The sequence below is a fragment of the Protobothrops mucrosquamatus genome, unplaced genomic scaffold (assembly GCF_001527695.2).
Source record: "Protobothrops mucrosquamatus isolate PMUCROS unplaced genomic scaffold, P.Mucros_1.0 scaffold638, whole genome shotgun sequence".
NCBI classification, from domain to species: domain Eukaryota; kingdom Metazoa; phylum Chordata; class Lepidosauria; order Squamata; family Viperidae; genus Protobothrops; species Protobothrops mucrosquamatus.
The window spans coordinates 916,965-930,984 of record NW_015386930.1 but is presented as its reverse complement, the minus strand read 5'-3'; the positions used below and the strand labels follow the sequence as shown (position 1 = coordinate 930,984).

General features: G+C 36.4%; 1 protein-coding gene across 1 annotated transcript in view; it reads left to right on the top strand.

The window, feature by feature from the left end:
• NFASC (neurofascin) overlaps positions 1-13,639 on the top strand; it is a 93,186-nt gene extending 79,547 nt beyond the window's left edge. The window contains exons 28-31 of the mRNA XM_029284475.1: positions 2,894-3,025; positions 4,628-4,697; positions 9,772-9,783; positions 12,401-13,639. Of these exons, the coding sequence (XP_029140308.1) occupies positions 2,894-3,025; positions 4,628-4,697; positions 9,772-9,783; positions 12,401-12,632 (446 nt within the window). The 3' untranslated portion in view covers positions 12,633-13,639. The remainder of the gene's footprint in view (positions 1-2,893; positions 3,026-4,627; positions 4,698-9,771; positions 9,784-12,400) is intronic.
• Positions 13,640-14,020: the final 381 nt, after the last annotated feature.

Genomic DNA, 14,020 nt, shown 5'->3' with positions numbered 1-14,020 from the left:
TATTATATCATGCTTAGTTAAAAAGTGTATTAGAATCACAATTTTTCTACTTTGAAATCTCAGAGACTAGGCAGGTACTTATTACGTAGTAGTATGTAATAATGTTATGATGATGGTGGTTTTTCAGCTTTGAAGAAAATCTGAAGATGATTTTATGTGAAGATAGGAAATCAGATAAGTTTTATTCACGTCTAACATGTACATGGCGTATGTGGTTTGAGTTAAAAGCAAGTGGCTCTGGGATATTTGCATTCCTCCTGTAATCAAACTCTTATTGTTAGTATTACAGAACTTAGCACTTAAAGTAAGTAAGCCCAGAGAGAGTGTAAAAAGGTCTGCTAGCTATCTATGTAGAATTCATTATAATATTGGCAGGACTTCAGTTCTGTATGACTGCAATAATCTTCCATTAGTGCTATTTGTGATATTTTTAATTTATTGTAGATATCATGAAAGCTGCTTATACATGTTACTTCCTGCTGGTGTTCTGATGAAGCCATTAGGTTCTGGACTAATAGCACAATTCTAGTTTAATTCATGAGGAAGAAAAATTCTCATTGATTTTCATGTCATGAATTCAAGCATTAAGGCTTTTCACAGTTTGTTCCAAGTGAGTCATCCCTGCTGTAGGGCTTTCATACAACCTTGATGAGTTGTGCTTTTTCATGAAGCTGGAAAATGCACTATTTTGTTTAAAGTGCTCTTTATTTTAGAAATCTAACCATTATCTTTGCCCAAGAAAACCAAGTGCTACAGAAAGTAGGAACTGATAGTTCCTGTTCATCTAGGATATAAAATTCCACTTAATCATTACTTAATCAGTACCTAGAAAATTCATTAAGTGGGTAGCATTTCATTAAGTGGATTAATATCTTCATTTTTCATGTGAACAAATTCACAAATAAACTCAAATTACTTGTAATCAACTTTCTTTGCACCACCCTGAAAATATGGAAAATCTATAAGAAATATCATAGACTAGTAAAAGTTTATCTACAGAATAGCTGATTATAGGGAAGTACAAACCATCTCATCTGATCAAATTCTTGGCCCCTTATAGCTAATCTGCAAGGATAAAAATCTTCATGCACAGACTCCACCTGAAGGAATAAAGTGAGTTCCCTGGTTGCTGGGGCTGCTGCTGCAGCCATAAGTTTGAGACTGATCCAACTTCAAATGGTCACTGAACTAATGGTCATAGATTGAGGACTGCCTATATAAGATTGCACAAGTTCAGAGTTGTTTCTGAAATCTCCAAATTCCTATCCCAAATGTTTGCTCCATTTATATCATAATTGAACTAAATTCTACCATTTCAGATCCGATGAAAGGATTGTCTTCCTTATAACAGTTTGGAAAATGTTTTGACTTTGATACAGAGCAATTTATAATATAGTTCCTTTAAGAATAATGAGACAGTTTATAACTGATTCTGGGGTCCATCAACATATTGGGTATGTTAACGGCATGAATACACTTTGGAAGATATATTAGCTTTAAGCTCAAAAAACTCAGATGAATGTAAAAATAAGTAATGGGAGGGGATTAGAATAAGTGCATGAAGATATTGTCATGCAACTATCACAGTTTCCATACTCATGTCAGAATATGCATGACACAAGTAGTTAAATGCTGCATTCCCATGGTAATATCACCCTCATTTGTTATTACTGATTGTGAAGATTGTAGAATTGCATAACTTCTCAAAGTGACAAACCATTTAGTAATGCAGTATTATGCTTATTTTCTTTTAATATAAATGGTAATGGTACCATCAAATCGTATTAGTGAAATAATTCAATAGTTGGGTGATCAGCATCTGGCAAGTTCTGTTATTATGACGGCTTTCTTATATCAATGGAGTGGTGCCACTCATTTTTATACTAGCGGGAATTGGCAGTCATGTACAGATTGCTTACTCCAGGCCATTACACTGATACATTGGGACTGGGAAGCCAATAAGAGCTACAGAGAAAAATGAATCACATAGAATTGCCTCATAGGGGAACATTGGTTTATCCTAGGCTTCTATTCCCTGTGGTTTCAATGCCCTCTTTTAAAACATTGATTTTTCTCTTCCAATAATATAGTAGTCACTATAGTGGAGTGGGGTGGGGAGAGCAAATGGCACAATAGTAGTAGTAAAAGAGGTAATATCTTCCACCACTTTCAGGGCTTATTCCTCAGGGATAAATCTTTCTAGATTTTTACCAATATTTTTACATTTCTATAACATTATGGCGGTAGTTGAATCGTAATGATTTGGTATTAAACTGGCCCAAATTGCCAAGAGTCAAGCGGAAAGAGGAAAACTTGATTATTCAAGTGCTACAAGGGATTGCTTCTAATTCCAATCCCACTTACAATATTCAGGGAAATGAATGATGTGTTAGAAAGGTGGAGGTTTTTTTTAGAAAATCTGTTTATTTTATCTATGTACTGGATGAAACTAAGCCTTCTTGTGGAGAACTTCACACCCTCTTTTGAGATATCAAGACATTTTCCTTTACTGCAAAGAGAGATCAATTCTGTTATCCAGCTGTTTTTGGTGTTTTTTTTCCTGCTTCCTCGTTATATATCCTTCCTTGGTTGGACAAGGACATGTTTTTCTTCCTCAATTTTTCAGCATTGTTGGAGTGGATGTAGGCAATGGTTGTTAAACATTGGCTTGTGGTGCAGTTACATACAGAGTAAAACTTTATGCACACAGGCATTGCACATGCCAATCACGCAAACTAAAGGAACATGGTTATCAAAGGACATCAGTCCTAAAATACGAACATTGGGAATCAATGGGACTGGATCAAATTACTCTGTCTTGGTAATTTAATTTATCACTATAGTATGGATTGGTTCTATTCTTTAATTTTTCTTTTTCAACTCCTTCAAATAGCCTATACTAAGAATCAAGGGGACATTGCAACTCAGGGCTGGTTTATTGGACTGATGTGTGCCATCGCTCTCCTCGTCCTGATTTTGCTGATAGTTTGCTTTATTAAGAGGAGCAGAGGAGGAAAATATCCAGGTAAGAGAAATAGCTATCGTTGATATAAGGCTCTTTGTTTGATTTATTTTGAAATATATAATTCTGAATCTAATTAATTTTTCTAATCTGAAAGCACTGGAAAGATTTATTCCCATAACCACTGAACAACTGGGACACTAAAAAAGAATTAATGTTATCAAAACAGGGTAAAAGGGATTTCTTGCTAGATAGGGATGCTTTATTTCATTATTTACATTAAGATTTGATTGAATTTATGTTGGTTATAAAACTGTTAGCTTATTTTCTGGAAAAGTATTATTAACATGTTCTCCCTTTGGGAAAGGAATCCTTCCTTTTTCTCTTCTGATTTTGAGTTGAATGAATCATTTTAACTACTCTTTTCATTCTTTTATATTTGGTATCAACTTTTAGCATCTTAAGTAGCTAGCTTTTATTACTTTTTATTTCTTTGTTTATTTAGAAATCAATTTTTAAGGCTTACCTAGTCATAATACTTCTGGATGGCATATAAATTAAAAACACACACAATGCAATGGACAAGACAAACATAGGAATGGACGTAGCCAACATATTCATACAAAAAGCATAGATCCCTTAAAAGCACATATCCCCCTAACTTATTATCCCTAAGGAAAGAATCAGATCTTCAGCACCCATTTTAAAAACAGTAGGACTCAGACTAGCAAACTTCCAAGGTGAGATTATTGGAAAGGACAGGCTCTGTGATGGAGGACGCCTGCCTCTTGGTCACATCAGATGATTCTGTTTTAGTGATGGAACCTGGAACTTGTCCCCTTGTTGGATTTACCAAATGGACAAAACAATGAGAGAGAAGTGGTGCCATGAAGGGCTTCACAGGTCACAACCAGCATCTTTACTAACTTACAGAACAGATGTGTTACATGGAAGTGCTGAGATATACTGTACCCATAACTGACTGAGTTGCCACATTCTGGACCAGAGGCAGCCTCTAGATAGCACATTGCAATATAGTCAGGATACACATTGAAATAATATTTAAATACAATGTTGATTTATATGGAATTATGTCTTAATACCGGTAGTTTATGTCTCCCTGTATTATTTTGGACAATGTATTATGGTTGTATGAAGATTGCCATATTTTCTCCCTAAGTCTAGAAATTTCTTGAAGTATTTCCTGAAAGTTGAATAAAATTGTTATGATGTGGAAATTACATAGCATTCATTGCTCAATATCAATATCATTCTGCTGTACATGGAACATCACTAGTCAGCTGGAAAGAATAATATATATCTTTATTCCCCAGAAATAAGTCTGGGGAATAAAATATGATCTGTTCTCCATATAAGTCATAACACTAGATAAAGAGAAGCCAGTTAAACAAATGAATTAAAAACATTATACTTGTTCATTGATTTATTGAGGAAAATGACCCAAAGCTATATAAGTACCATTGTAACTGGCTAAGGCAGAAGCTTTAGCTTTCCTTTTGGTGTCCACAGGATTGATCAGCATCAAACTCCTTGATTTGATGCATCATGGACTTTGGCACTGAGGCATTCAGGCTTGGAGTCTACAAAATATGGAGATTGGATCAATCCTTTTGAGTTTTTAATTGTTTACATATATGTTCACAGTGCGAGCAAACAAAGATGTGCCCCTGGATCCTGATGACCAGAAGGTAGATAATGGATCATTTGATTACAGGTATGTTTCTTACTCAACATATATATCAGGCATTTGCTATCTGCTTGCCATTACAAATAACTCCTTTCTAATTTCATTTTCATGAATTTACATTTTACTCTTCTTTGTCCTTCCAGTGTTGCTTAAAATCTCTATCAAAAGAAGAACCAGTCTATGTATTCAAAAAATATAAAAATGAAATCAGTATTTTTAAAATTGGTCCACTGAAGGCTATGAGTGAAAGATACGTAGGTATATATATAAACACATGCATACACATAGAGATATATTTCTGCACGTCAGAACCATCCTCATGAAGGATGGAAATCTAGGCTGAGTCATACAAATATACATGAAATTTAATCTTTCATTATCTGACTCAGTAATGTAGTTCCAATAATTTTGTATCATCTGATTTATCTATACACGTAGATCGGTTCCAATACCTTTTGAAATCTGAAAGGATAACATAGTGTTCTTATTGGGAATTTAATCACTTTTGAATATTGAATAATGAGCTCTATTGAGTGGGGATCATTACATCAGATAAGAAAGATAGGCACTGTTGGAGAATTAGCAATTTCCAGAATCTGTTTTGGTCTGTAGTGCAAAACCAGACATGAGTAAAAACATATGGCTCCTTCTGCTAGTCCACCCCAGAAATGGGAAGAATAAACAGCCAGTAGGTTATTTCTTAGGAAGAATAAGCCTACATTTTTAAAAACCAGTGAGAAGCTTCATATTTCTGATTTTACTGAAGGATATGTTGATAGCCTCTATGGAGCATATTAAATCTTTCTGACAATTAACGGTGTTATAACTTCCAACACCATCACTACTTCATATAAATCAAAGACATCTTTTTAAGGACCACAGCCACTTTTTCTCTTGGTTTTTCAAAGCAAAAGTGTGTTCTTTGGCTGTTCACAGATGGGTCCTGCATTCAAGGTTTACATTTGTTTCACCTTTACTTCCAAGGAACTGAAACAGGTAACACTGCTACCACTTGCTAAATTAACCATACATTGTGAGTCTGTGTAACTTGGCGCTTCAGTCCCTTGCTTGCTATTAAAACAAACAAACAAGCAAACAAAAATAAATGTCCAGCTATTCTAAAACTGTAGGATGATTTATTCAAAATACAATTGCTATCCTCACAATTTCAGTACTCTTATTTTATAGCTAACAAGAATAAAAATGATAAAAAGGCTTTATTAAAATTGCAGTGCAAGGTCTGGCACTGTGTAATATGAAGCTGTATAGAGAATTGCCTACAGGATTTTGAAAAAAACAGCAGTGTGTAAATCTTGTAGTGCCAAATCATATTAATTAAAGTACTTGGTTAATTTGATAGCTATGTGTTTTAAGCATCAGAGTTGCTCTAATAATGGCCATTCCAAACTTGTTCCCTTCCAGGGCTGTTTTTAAACAGTGAAGTCACAATTCCAAAATATATTAATTATGATTAAGAATTCTTCAGGCTACTCAAAGCAAAATAAAAACTATTTTGGGTCCCTTTAGTAGATTGAGTAAATCTGGGAAACACTATAAACCATTAATGAATTATCTAGATCAGGGCTTCTTAACCTTTTCACCTATTGTACCACTTTTAGGATATGGCAATATCCGAGTACCACCAGTCACCTAGCAAAGTGTCAAAAACTTGATGACCAAAAAAAAAAAAAAAAGGAAAAAAGTGATAAAGTACAGGTAGTCCTCGACTTACAATGGTTTGCTTAGTGACTGTTTGAAGTTACAATGGCACTGAAAAAGTGCCCCCCAAGCCACAGCCGAGCAAGACAGCTGCCTGCCCACCCAGTGGCGCTCTTCCTCCTGTCCGAGGTTTTCATTGTTGTGAGCATTTCTGTTGAGGATTGGGAGTGGTGGTGGGGTCGGGGGTGTTTGGTTTTTATTCCCCCCATCTGCTGGGTGGTTGCAGCAAGTTTTGGTCACTTCACATGACCCTGGGACACTGTGACCGTCATAAATATGAATCAGTTGCCAAGCATCTGAATGTAAATCACAAGACCCTGGAGATGCTGCAACATTCCAGCTGATCGGTGCTTCTTCTGGGCTCAGCAGAAGCACCAGGATCAGCACCGAGCTCCAACTGGAGCCTGGCACTGATCCTGGTACTTCCACTGAGCCCTGACAGCCCCGAAGCGCCATTCAGCTGAAAAGCAGCACTGATCCTGGCGCTTCCGCTGAGCCCTGACAGTCCCGAAGAAGCGCTGATCCTGGCGCTTCCGCTGAGTCCTGACAGCCCTGCAGCTCCAGCCATCTCTCGCTCAGGCTTGTGCGGTGCTGCCACTGGTTCAGCTCATTCCCTTCCCCTGCTACCACTTTTCTAGGATGCTCGCGTACCACCTGCCAGGTGCCAATGTACCACAGGTGGTACCCGTACCACTGGTTGAAAAGCCCTGATCTAGATAAAAGTATACTCAAGTATTCTTAGTTAACTTGAAAAACACTATCTTGACTCATGAGATGTGAACAAATGAAAGTTGCAAATATAATGTTACATTGTAGCAAAGGACACCGTAGCACAAAACGGATGAAGTGTGGATAAAGATTCCTTAATACCATCAAAAATGTTGACCCTGAGAGGAATCCTCACTTTGCAGGAGTATTTAGCAATGTGAATACTGTATCATGCTCCTCAGTCTCAGTTGCTGATAGGGAATATTTGTAGTTATGATTTGCTTGTTTTTAACTATTTTATTTTTAATATTCATTTGGATGTTTTAAACTCTTTATATCATGCAAATAACCAGCAGTTAATTGGGTTACAACAGGATATTAATGGAATGAATAAGTAAAATTTCTACAGGACATGGATAGCCCCTATTTTTCTTTTTCGTTTCTTTTTTTTACTGTGGGAAAAAAAGCCACATTGTAGTCTTCCTCTTCAGCTAGAGCTGAATATAATTATGTTATTCTGCTGATGGAAACATATTATTAAAACCTACATTTTCCTATACATATCCCAAATCTACTCGGGGAGTGTCTGTTTGTGTGTGTCAAAGGATTCCTTGTATCAGAATTGTACATGACAAAATATGAGAGTGAAGAAAGGTCCAATTTCATCAGCAGAAGTACTCTAACTTAACCATCTTCTTTCCAAAACATAGTTAAACTTTCAAGTGATGTTATCTTGCTTCTTTAAAAAAAAAGAATAAAATATTTTTGAAAAAAATGCATGTGGATAAAATACAACATTGCAGCTTCAGTTTATGGCAGAATAAAGATTGGGCCAAAGACATAGAACCAATTCTTAACATCAAGAACTGCCTGTCTTGACTAATTACTGAAGTATTCTTATGATTGTTTTTGTTTGTCCTGATTATTAGGAAACAGTAAAATCTGGGCTGAGTTGAATATTGATCTATAGCAGTGAACTGGCTGAATCATTTTATTTTGCAAATATCAGTGTTATATGTGCAAGAGGAAAAGCTGTGATATAAAATATTATGCTTTCTTCCACTGGAGCCCTGGAAAAAAGGCTTTTCAGTGTTTTTTTCCCCAAAACATGGCTGCACAACTTAATGCAGGGTATTAAAGAACTGACACATCACAAGAAATCAGAATAAAAGAGAAAATGACTAGCTGACAGAGAAATGTGGCTAATTAAGATTCATGACCATTGAGATGTGACAGATAGCTTTTTAAAATGTACAGGATATAAGCTGGCATGTTTTCTTTATTTGTTCTCTTCCTAATTCACAGAAATATGTCTGACACACTCTGATCATGTCCTTCAGAGCTGTAAAAGTGTATGCTTAGAGCATGCCAATGGCTACAGGCTATAATTAAGAGATATACTGTCATTTCTTTCTACTCTGCTGCCAGACTAATAGTCTCCTTACAAGAGGAATAAACTATAAAATCTTTAGCCATTAATAGCACTCATACTATTAAACATTTGACAAGAGAGAGGGAGAGAGAGAAAAGGAAAGGGAACAACTAAAACATTATGCCCATTGTACTTGTTCAGTCTTCCTTCTCCTCTCACTCTTCATGTTTTAATACAGTATATCTCTGCCAGGCTCCAAATCAGCCTAATCCTGGTATTTTCAGTTGCAGCGCCAATTTCAAGACATAGAAAATAATGGTGATAGTGAAGCCAGAACATTAGCATTGCTTATTAAAGGCTAGAGGACTTATTTTCACCCAATCTCTTTTGTTCCCTGATTGTTGATAAGTGATTTCATATGAACTCAAGATAGCATTTCTGCACTCCAATGATTTTTGTTATTACTTTTTGGCACCAAGATGGAAATATTCTGATAAGATCTGTTACTTAATTTTCAAGACTCTTCCTCCTCATAATGCTAATCACTCCTGTTTTCTTTAAAGGAAGATGGAGAGTCTGTCTAGAACTCAAAGAAAATGTTCTAAAAAACAACTAATGTGCTTTTTACCTGTTTCCCACTTTATTTGTATATGAGCAAATTTCTATGTGAATATACAAAAGAGGTGAGCTTTCCCCTCTAGACCTATGATATCTACTTCCCTTCCAATCTGCTCATCTTAAACTCTCTCCATGTAGGAAACTCCAGCACATAATTCTTTTTCATCCTCCTTCCTCTTTGGTCCATTTTCATCTAAGGCTGAGACCTTTCCTGGAATTTTTTTTTTTTTTTTTTTTGCAAGACCATGTTTTGTTTTACATCTCTAGAGAGTGTGACTGATTAAAGCCTTCAGATATAGTGGCTTGTTTAGTTGGAGTAGAATTGCTAGAATGGGGACATGTCTGGGGTGGCAGTGAGAGCCTGCCACCATGCTCAGGTTTGAGAGTACCCACCTGGGGAGGGAGGGGGGTATCATTGACATTTATCAACAACTAGTTTTTTTATGTTATTGTACACAATTAGCAGTTTGTGTTTTCAATTGGCTTTCATTTGGTACTTTAAGATGCTTAGCCCTCCCAGAAAGAAATAACTATTTACTACTATTATTATTTATTTAGCATTGATCCCTAAAATTCAAATCTATATTATTTTGCTCTCTGATCAGGCTCTTTTTGCTTCTCTCCTTGTTTTATTTTCATCTGTTCTTGTCATTTTCACCTTATCCTTCTACATGGACCATGAAGGTCTCTTGAAAGGTAGGAATGACCCAAACCCTTGCACATACTTTCTTTCACCATTTTTAAGCATATCTAATTTCTAACTCCCTTCCATGTTTCTGTTCCAGCGGTTTTCATCTAACAGAGTTAAAGAGTAATTTCTTTCTTATTCTGAGATTCAGGCGTCCTGTGTCCATAGAGTTGCATTCTGGCTCTAGATTGAGAGCCAACATCATATCCAATGACATTACAGTGGCCCTAGCTTCATTCCTTTTTCTTGACTAATATTTATATGTGCAGTGGGAAACTGCACACTTGAGTGGTGATTATTGTCATGAAAAAGGGTCTACTGGATTAGAGACTTTGAGTAGTTCCATGTTATCTGGTAAGCTACTGGTATTTTAAAAGCAATTATAACTGACTTCACTTACTGGGTGCTAAAACAAAAGAAGCATGGTCAAGAAGAAGCCAGCAGTTCAGAAGTTCAGAATGATGATCTTTCACTCACAAATTATTCCTTCCAATGTAATGCAACTCTTGAACATGATGCTCCTAAACCAATTTCACTTGTGGCTTGGCTGACTGTGTTTAATATATTAAATAAGCTGCAGGATTTATTTAGTAAGTACATTGTATTTGTGCATTAAAGGCTGAATGCACTTATTTTCCTAATGTATTAACAAGGCAGTATGGTTACTTTTTTGGCTTGCAGTCCAGAGAGCCATGTGCAGAACATCAGAGTATTTGGGGCATGTCAAACAGCATTTCTTACATCTGCTTTTCAATAGCAGTCCTTTAGAATAAGGATGGGATAACTTTATGAAAGAAGACAAAAACAAAAAACAAAAGACTTCATACAGCATACATTGCTGTGTGGTTCTCTGGAATCCAGCCTTTGGGAGATCAAAATAGGAAATCCCTTGAAAACTTTACTGCCATTAAATATGGAAGGGGAAAATTTTCATTGCAATTACATTTTATTTAAATACTTGTTTTAACTTGAAAACAAAGACCTCTAGCATCTGTGGCTTTTGCTGTTCTTGTCTTTATGCCTTCATATAATGCTAAACCATTCTGTCTCAAAGCTCCTCTTGCCTCGGGTTCAATTACTTGCCCAAACCCTGATAATGAAATTAACTTGTGCCATTACAAGCATGTTAATCCACGTTTGCAAAACATGAGATTTGCAGTTTACTAAGATATTCAAAAGCAATATGTATGCATTTTTGAACATTGGCTCCTTCCAGAAGAAAAATAAATTCCTCTTCTCATTTCAATAAAGAACGTTGTACCTGGGACTGCAAGTAACCTAGAATGATTATCTATCTGCTGGCAATTCAGATCACATCAGAGCAAGATGTAACTTTCAATATTATAGTACCGATCTATTGGACAGGTTGAAAAAAGCAATGAAATGGCGATGCTGGAAACCAAAAGTCATTTGTGATGTTAATATAGCTATTAATATTTGCACAACTTGCAAACAATTAAAGGAATACATCTCACATGAGTATCCAGCAAAGCCTTTCAGCACTTCAGACTTAAAGACAAAAAGTGTTACAGAGTGCAGGGTTGTTGGTCATGCCTCTGGAAGAGAGAAAATGCATGAATATGGCACCAGTCTGCAACTCTGAAAGCAACCATCTCTTTTCTTGAGATTGTGCAGTGCCTAGAGAGGACAGCTATAGTACCCTGAGGAAAATGTAGCTACTTTAAGGTGTTGCAGAGAAGTGCTGTGTTCACACTTCTGTGCACTTTAAAATGCATTTTGGCAATCAAATCCAAATTTCACTATCCTCAGGATTCATAACTATCAACAAGACTTAGTCCTGGGAGTCTCTTTCATCTTTTAAAAAAAGACTCAAAATAGTTAACCCATCTTACAAATTTTGCAGAAGCTTTCTCAAGGTGGCAAAGAGAAATGTTATTATATGTCTATTAAGAGTAAATATTCCCTTAAGCTGAGCTTGATTACTATATATTAATGCATTTTCTTGATACCAATATGGTCATCATTTGTCTTTGCCATTTTTTTTAAGTTTTCAATTTAGCCCCTACAGTCCTGAGCTTTTCTAGTGGCGTCCTGGTGTACAATTAACAAGGTTTTGACTTAAGACATTGCATAATTTTCTTCTTTTTTTCTTTTTTCTTTTTCTTTTTTGAGATCAGGCCTGCATCATTTTTTAAAAATTGCCTTCATATGAAATGGCCAAAATGAAGCTAAAAAGACTTCTGTCCTCTTTAGATCTACTGAAACACTTTCAACTAACTTGTCAGTCAGTGCACTTTGGACCAAGTGTATCTTTGATGAAATATATAAACTAGAACGCTCAGAACTGTGATATATTATTCTCCTATATGGCTTGCTAACTTTTATGTTTTTGGCTTTTCAAGATTACTTTCCCTATCGTAACATTTAGGGACTTCCTTCTCCTAATTTATGTAGGTTCTTTGGGAAATGTTACTTTTTGCCCCTAAATATTTCCAGGCATCTGTATTTACAAACATCTCACCATATTTTCCTAGATCTTTATTCACAATTGTTGCCTTTTTGTGTATCATCACTTGGACACTGCTTTCAAATTCTATGATTATGCTTTTCTTTTAAACCATATTTTCTCATTTCTGATGCCTCTCCTTTTCCTTTTAATGTCAGTGATGAAGACAACAAGCCACTGCAAGGCAGTCAGACCTCCTTAGATGGCACAATAAAGCAACAAGAAAGTGATGACAGCTTGGTGGACTATGGAGAAGGAGGTGAAGGACAGTTCAATGAAGATGGATCCTTTATTGGCCAGTACACAGTTAAGAAGGACAAAGACGAGACAGAAGGCAATGAGAGCTCAGAAGCCACATCACCAGTAAATGCTATCTATTCCCTGGCATAACACTATATATTGAAGCAACAGCAGCTAAAATAAATAAGTTGGTATGGATCAGCAGAGTCACCATGAACAAGAGAAAGCAATCAGGGTAGGGCAACAAAGGCCAAACACACAAACCCGACCAGTGCCACCATCTCTTTAGCAAATGGCATAGATGCACTGACTGCTGAAGTAATCATACTGCAGCTGAAATCTGAGCTAACCCACCAGAGGCCAGCTGAAGAGCAGAATGCAAAGATTCTGTGCCCCAGGCTTCGGAACTTGGACTGAAATAAACATCCCCTCAATACCCCCTTTGTCTGATTTGTGAGATAATGCAATTTCCTTCATTAATAATGTATACATCTGACCTGGGGAGGGGGATCCTTTTTTTAAGGATTCGATGCTGTCCTTGTAAAAAGAAACGTCTGAACATGAGGGAAAACTGGAATAGGGAGTGGTGATAAAGCTGAGCACATAATGGCACGCCCCTTGCTAAAACAGCATGAAACCACATTGCAGAATCAGTTATTGATTTAAACGATGAGCTGTTTTATAAACAGGAACTTTTCTGAACATTTATTTCTATTGGAGATCATTGTAGACAGGCCCTAGCCTATGCTTTTCACTAAGCAAGGTATATGCTGCTGCTTCCTATGAGATAAAATGGTTCAGTGTGGAAGCTATCAAGTGGGAAAGGCAGGATTGTTGCATTGACTGAAGATCTCACTTTTAGCTCTGTATTTCAATTTCTGCTTCCCCTAGAAATGGCAAAATGAAGTTGTGCTCTACCCATGCTATCAAAGAGTTTAATTGAAAAGTTGTATCTCTGCCAAAACAAGCAAGAATAGGAAAACAGGACTGGATTGGTGTTTTTCAGAAGAGAATTATTGGAGGAAATTTGTTGTTAAATCTTATTAAAAACAGCCATTCCTCACAATGCGTGCACATGGTATTAATTACCATCCCTAAATCCTGCATGAAACAGGAACGGGAGCAATGGTAACCAGAGAAGATCAGCCAGCCTGGTCTTTCCTATTGCTAATTAAAAGAGGAAAGTAGTTCCCTACTAAAAACAAAAAAAAAGTAATCTGCAAGTCTATGAAAAAAAATCTGGGATTTCCTAGATGTATATGTTTGATGCAAAAGTACATATGCACATAGAATAAATCCCAAAATGAATCCATCTGTGTCTACTTTGCATTTTCAGGTGAAGCAGTCTCCAATATATGTTGGGACATCTTCTTGCTCACACCCCTTCTGTCAGCCTAAAGGCAGTCTTTCCATTGCTAAACAAGCAGCAGCATGGAACTCACATTCTATTAGTTGCGCATCAAAAACACTCAAGTCAAGCTAATTTCCTAACTTGCAATAACCCTGTTTTCCCCAGATGCAGATTCTATTGTGACATT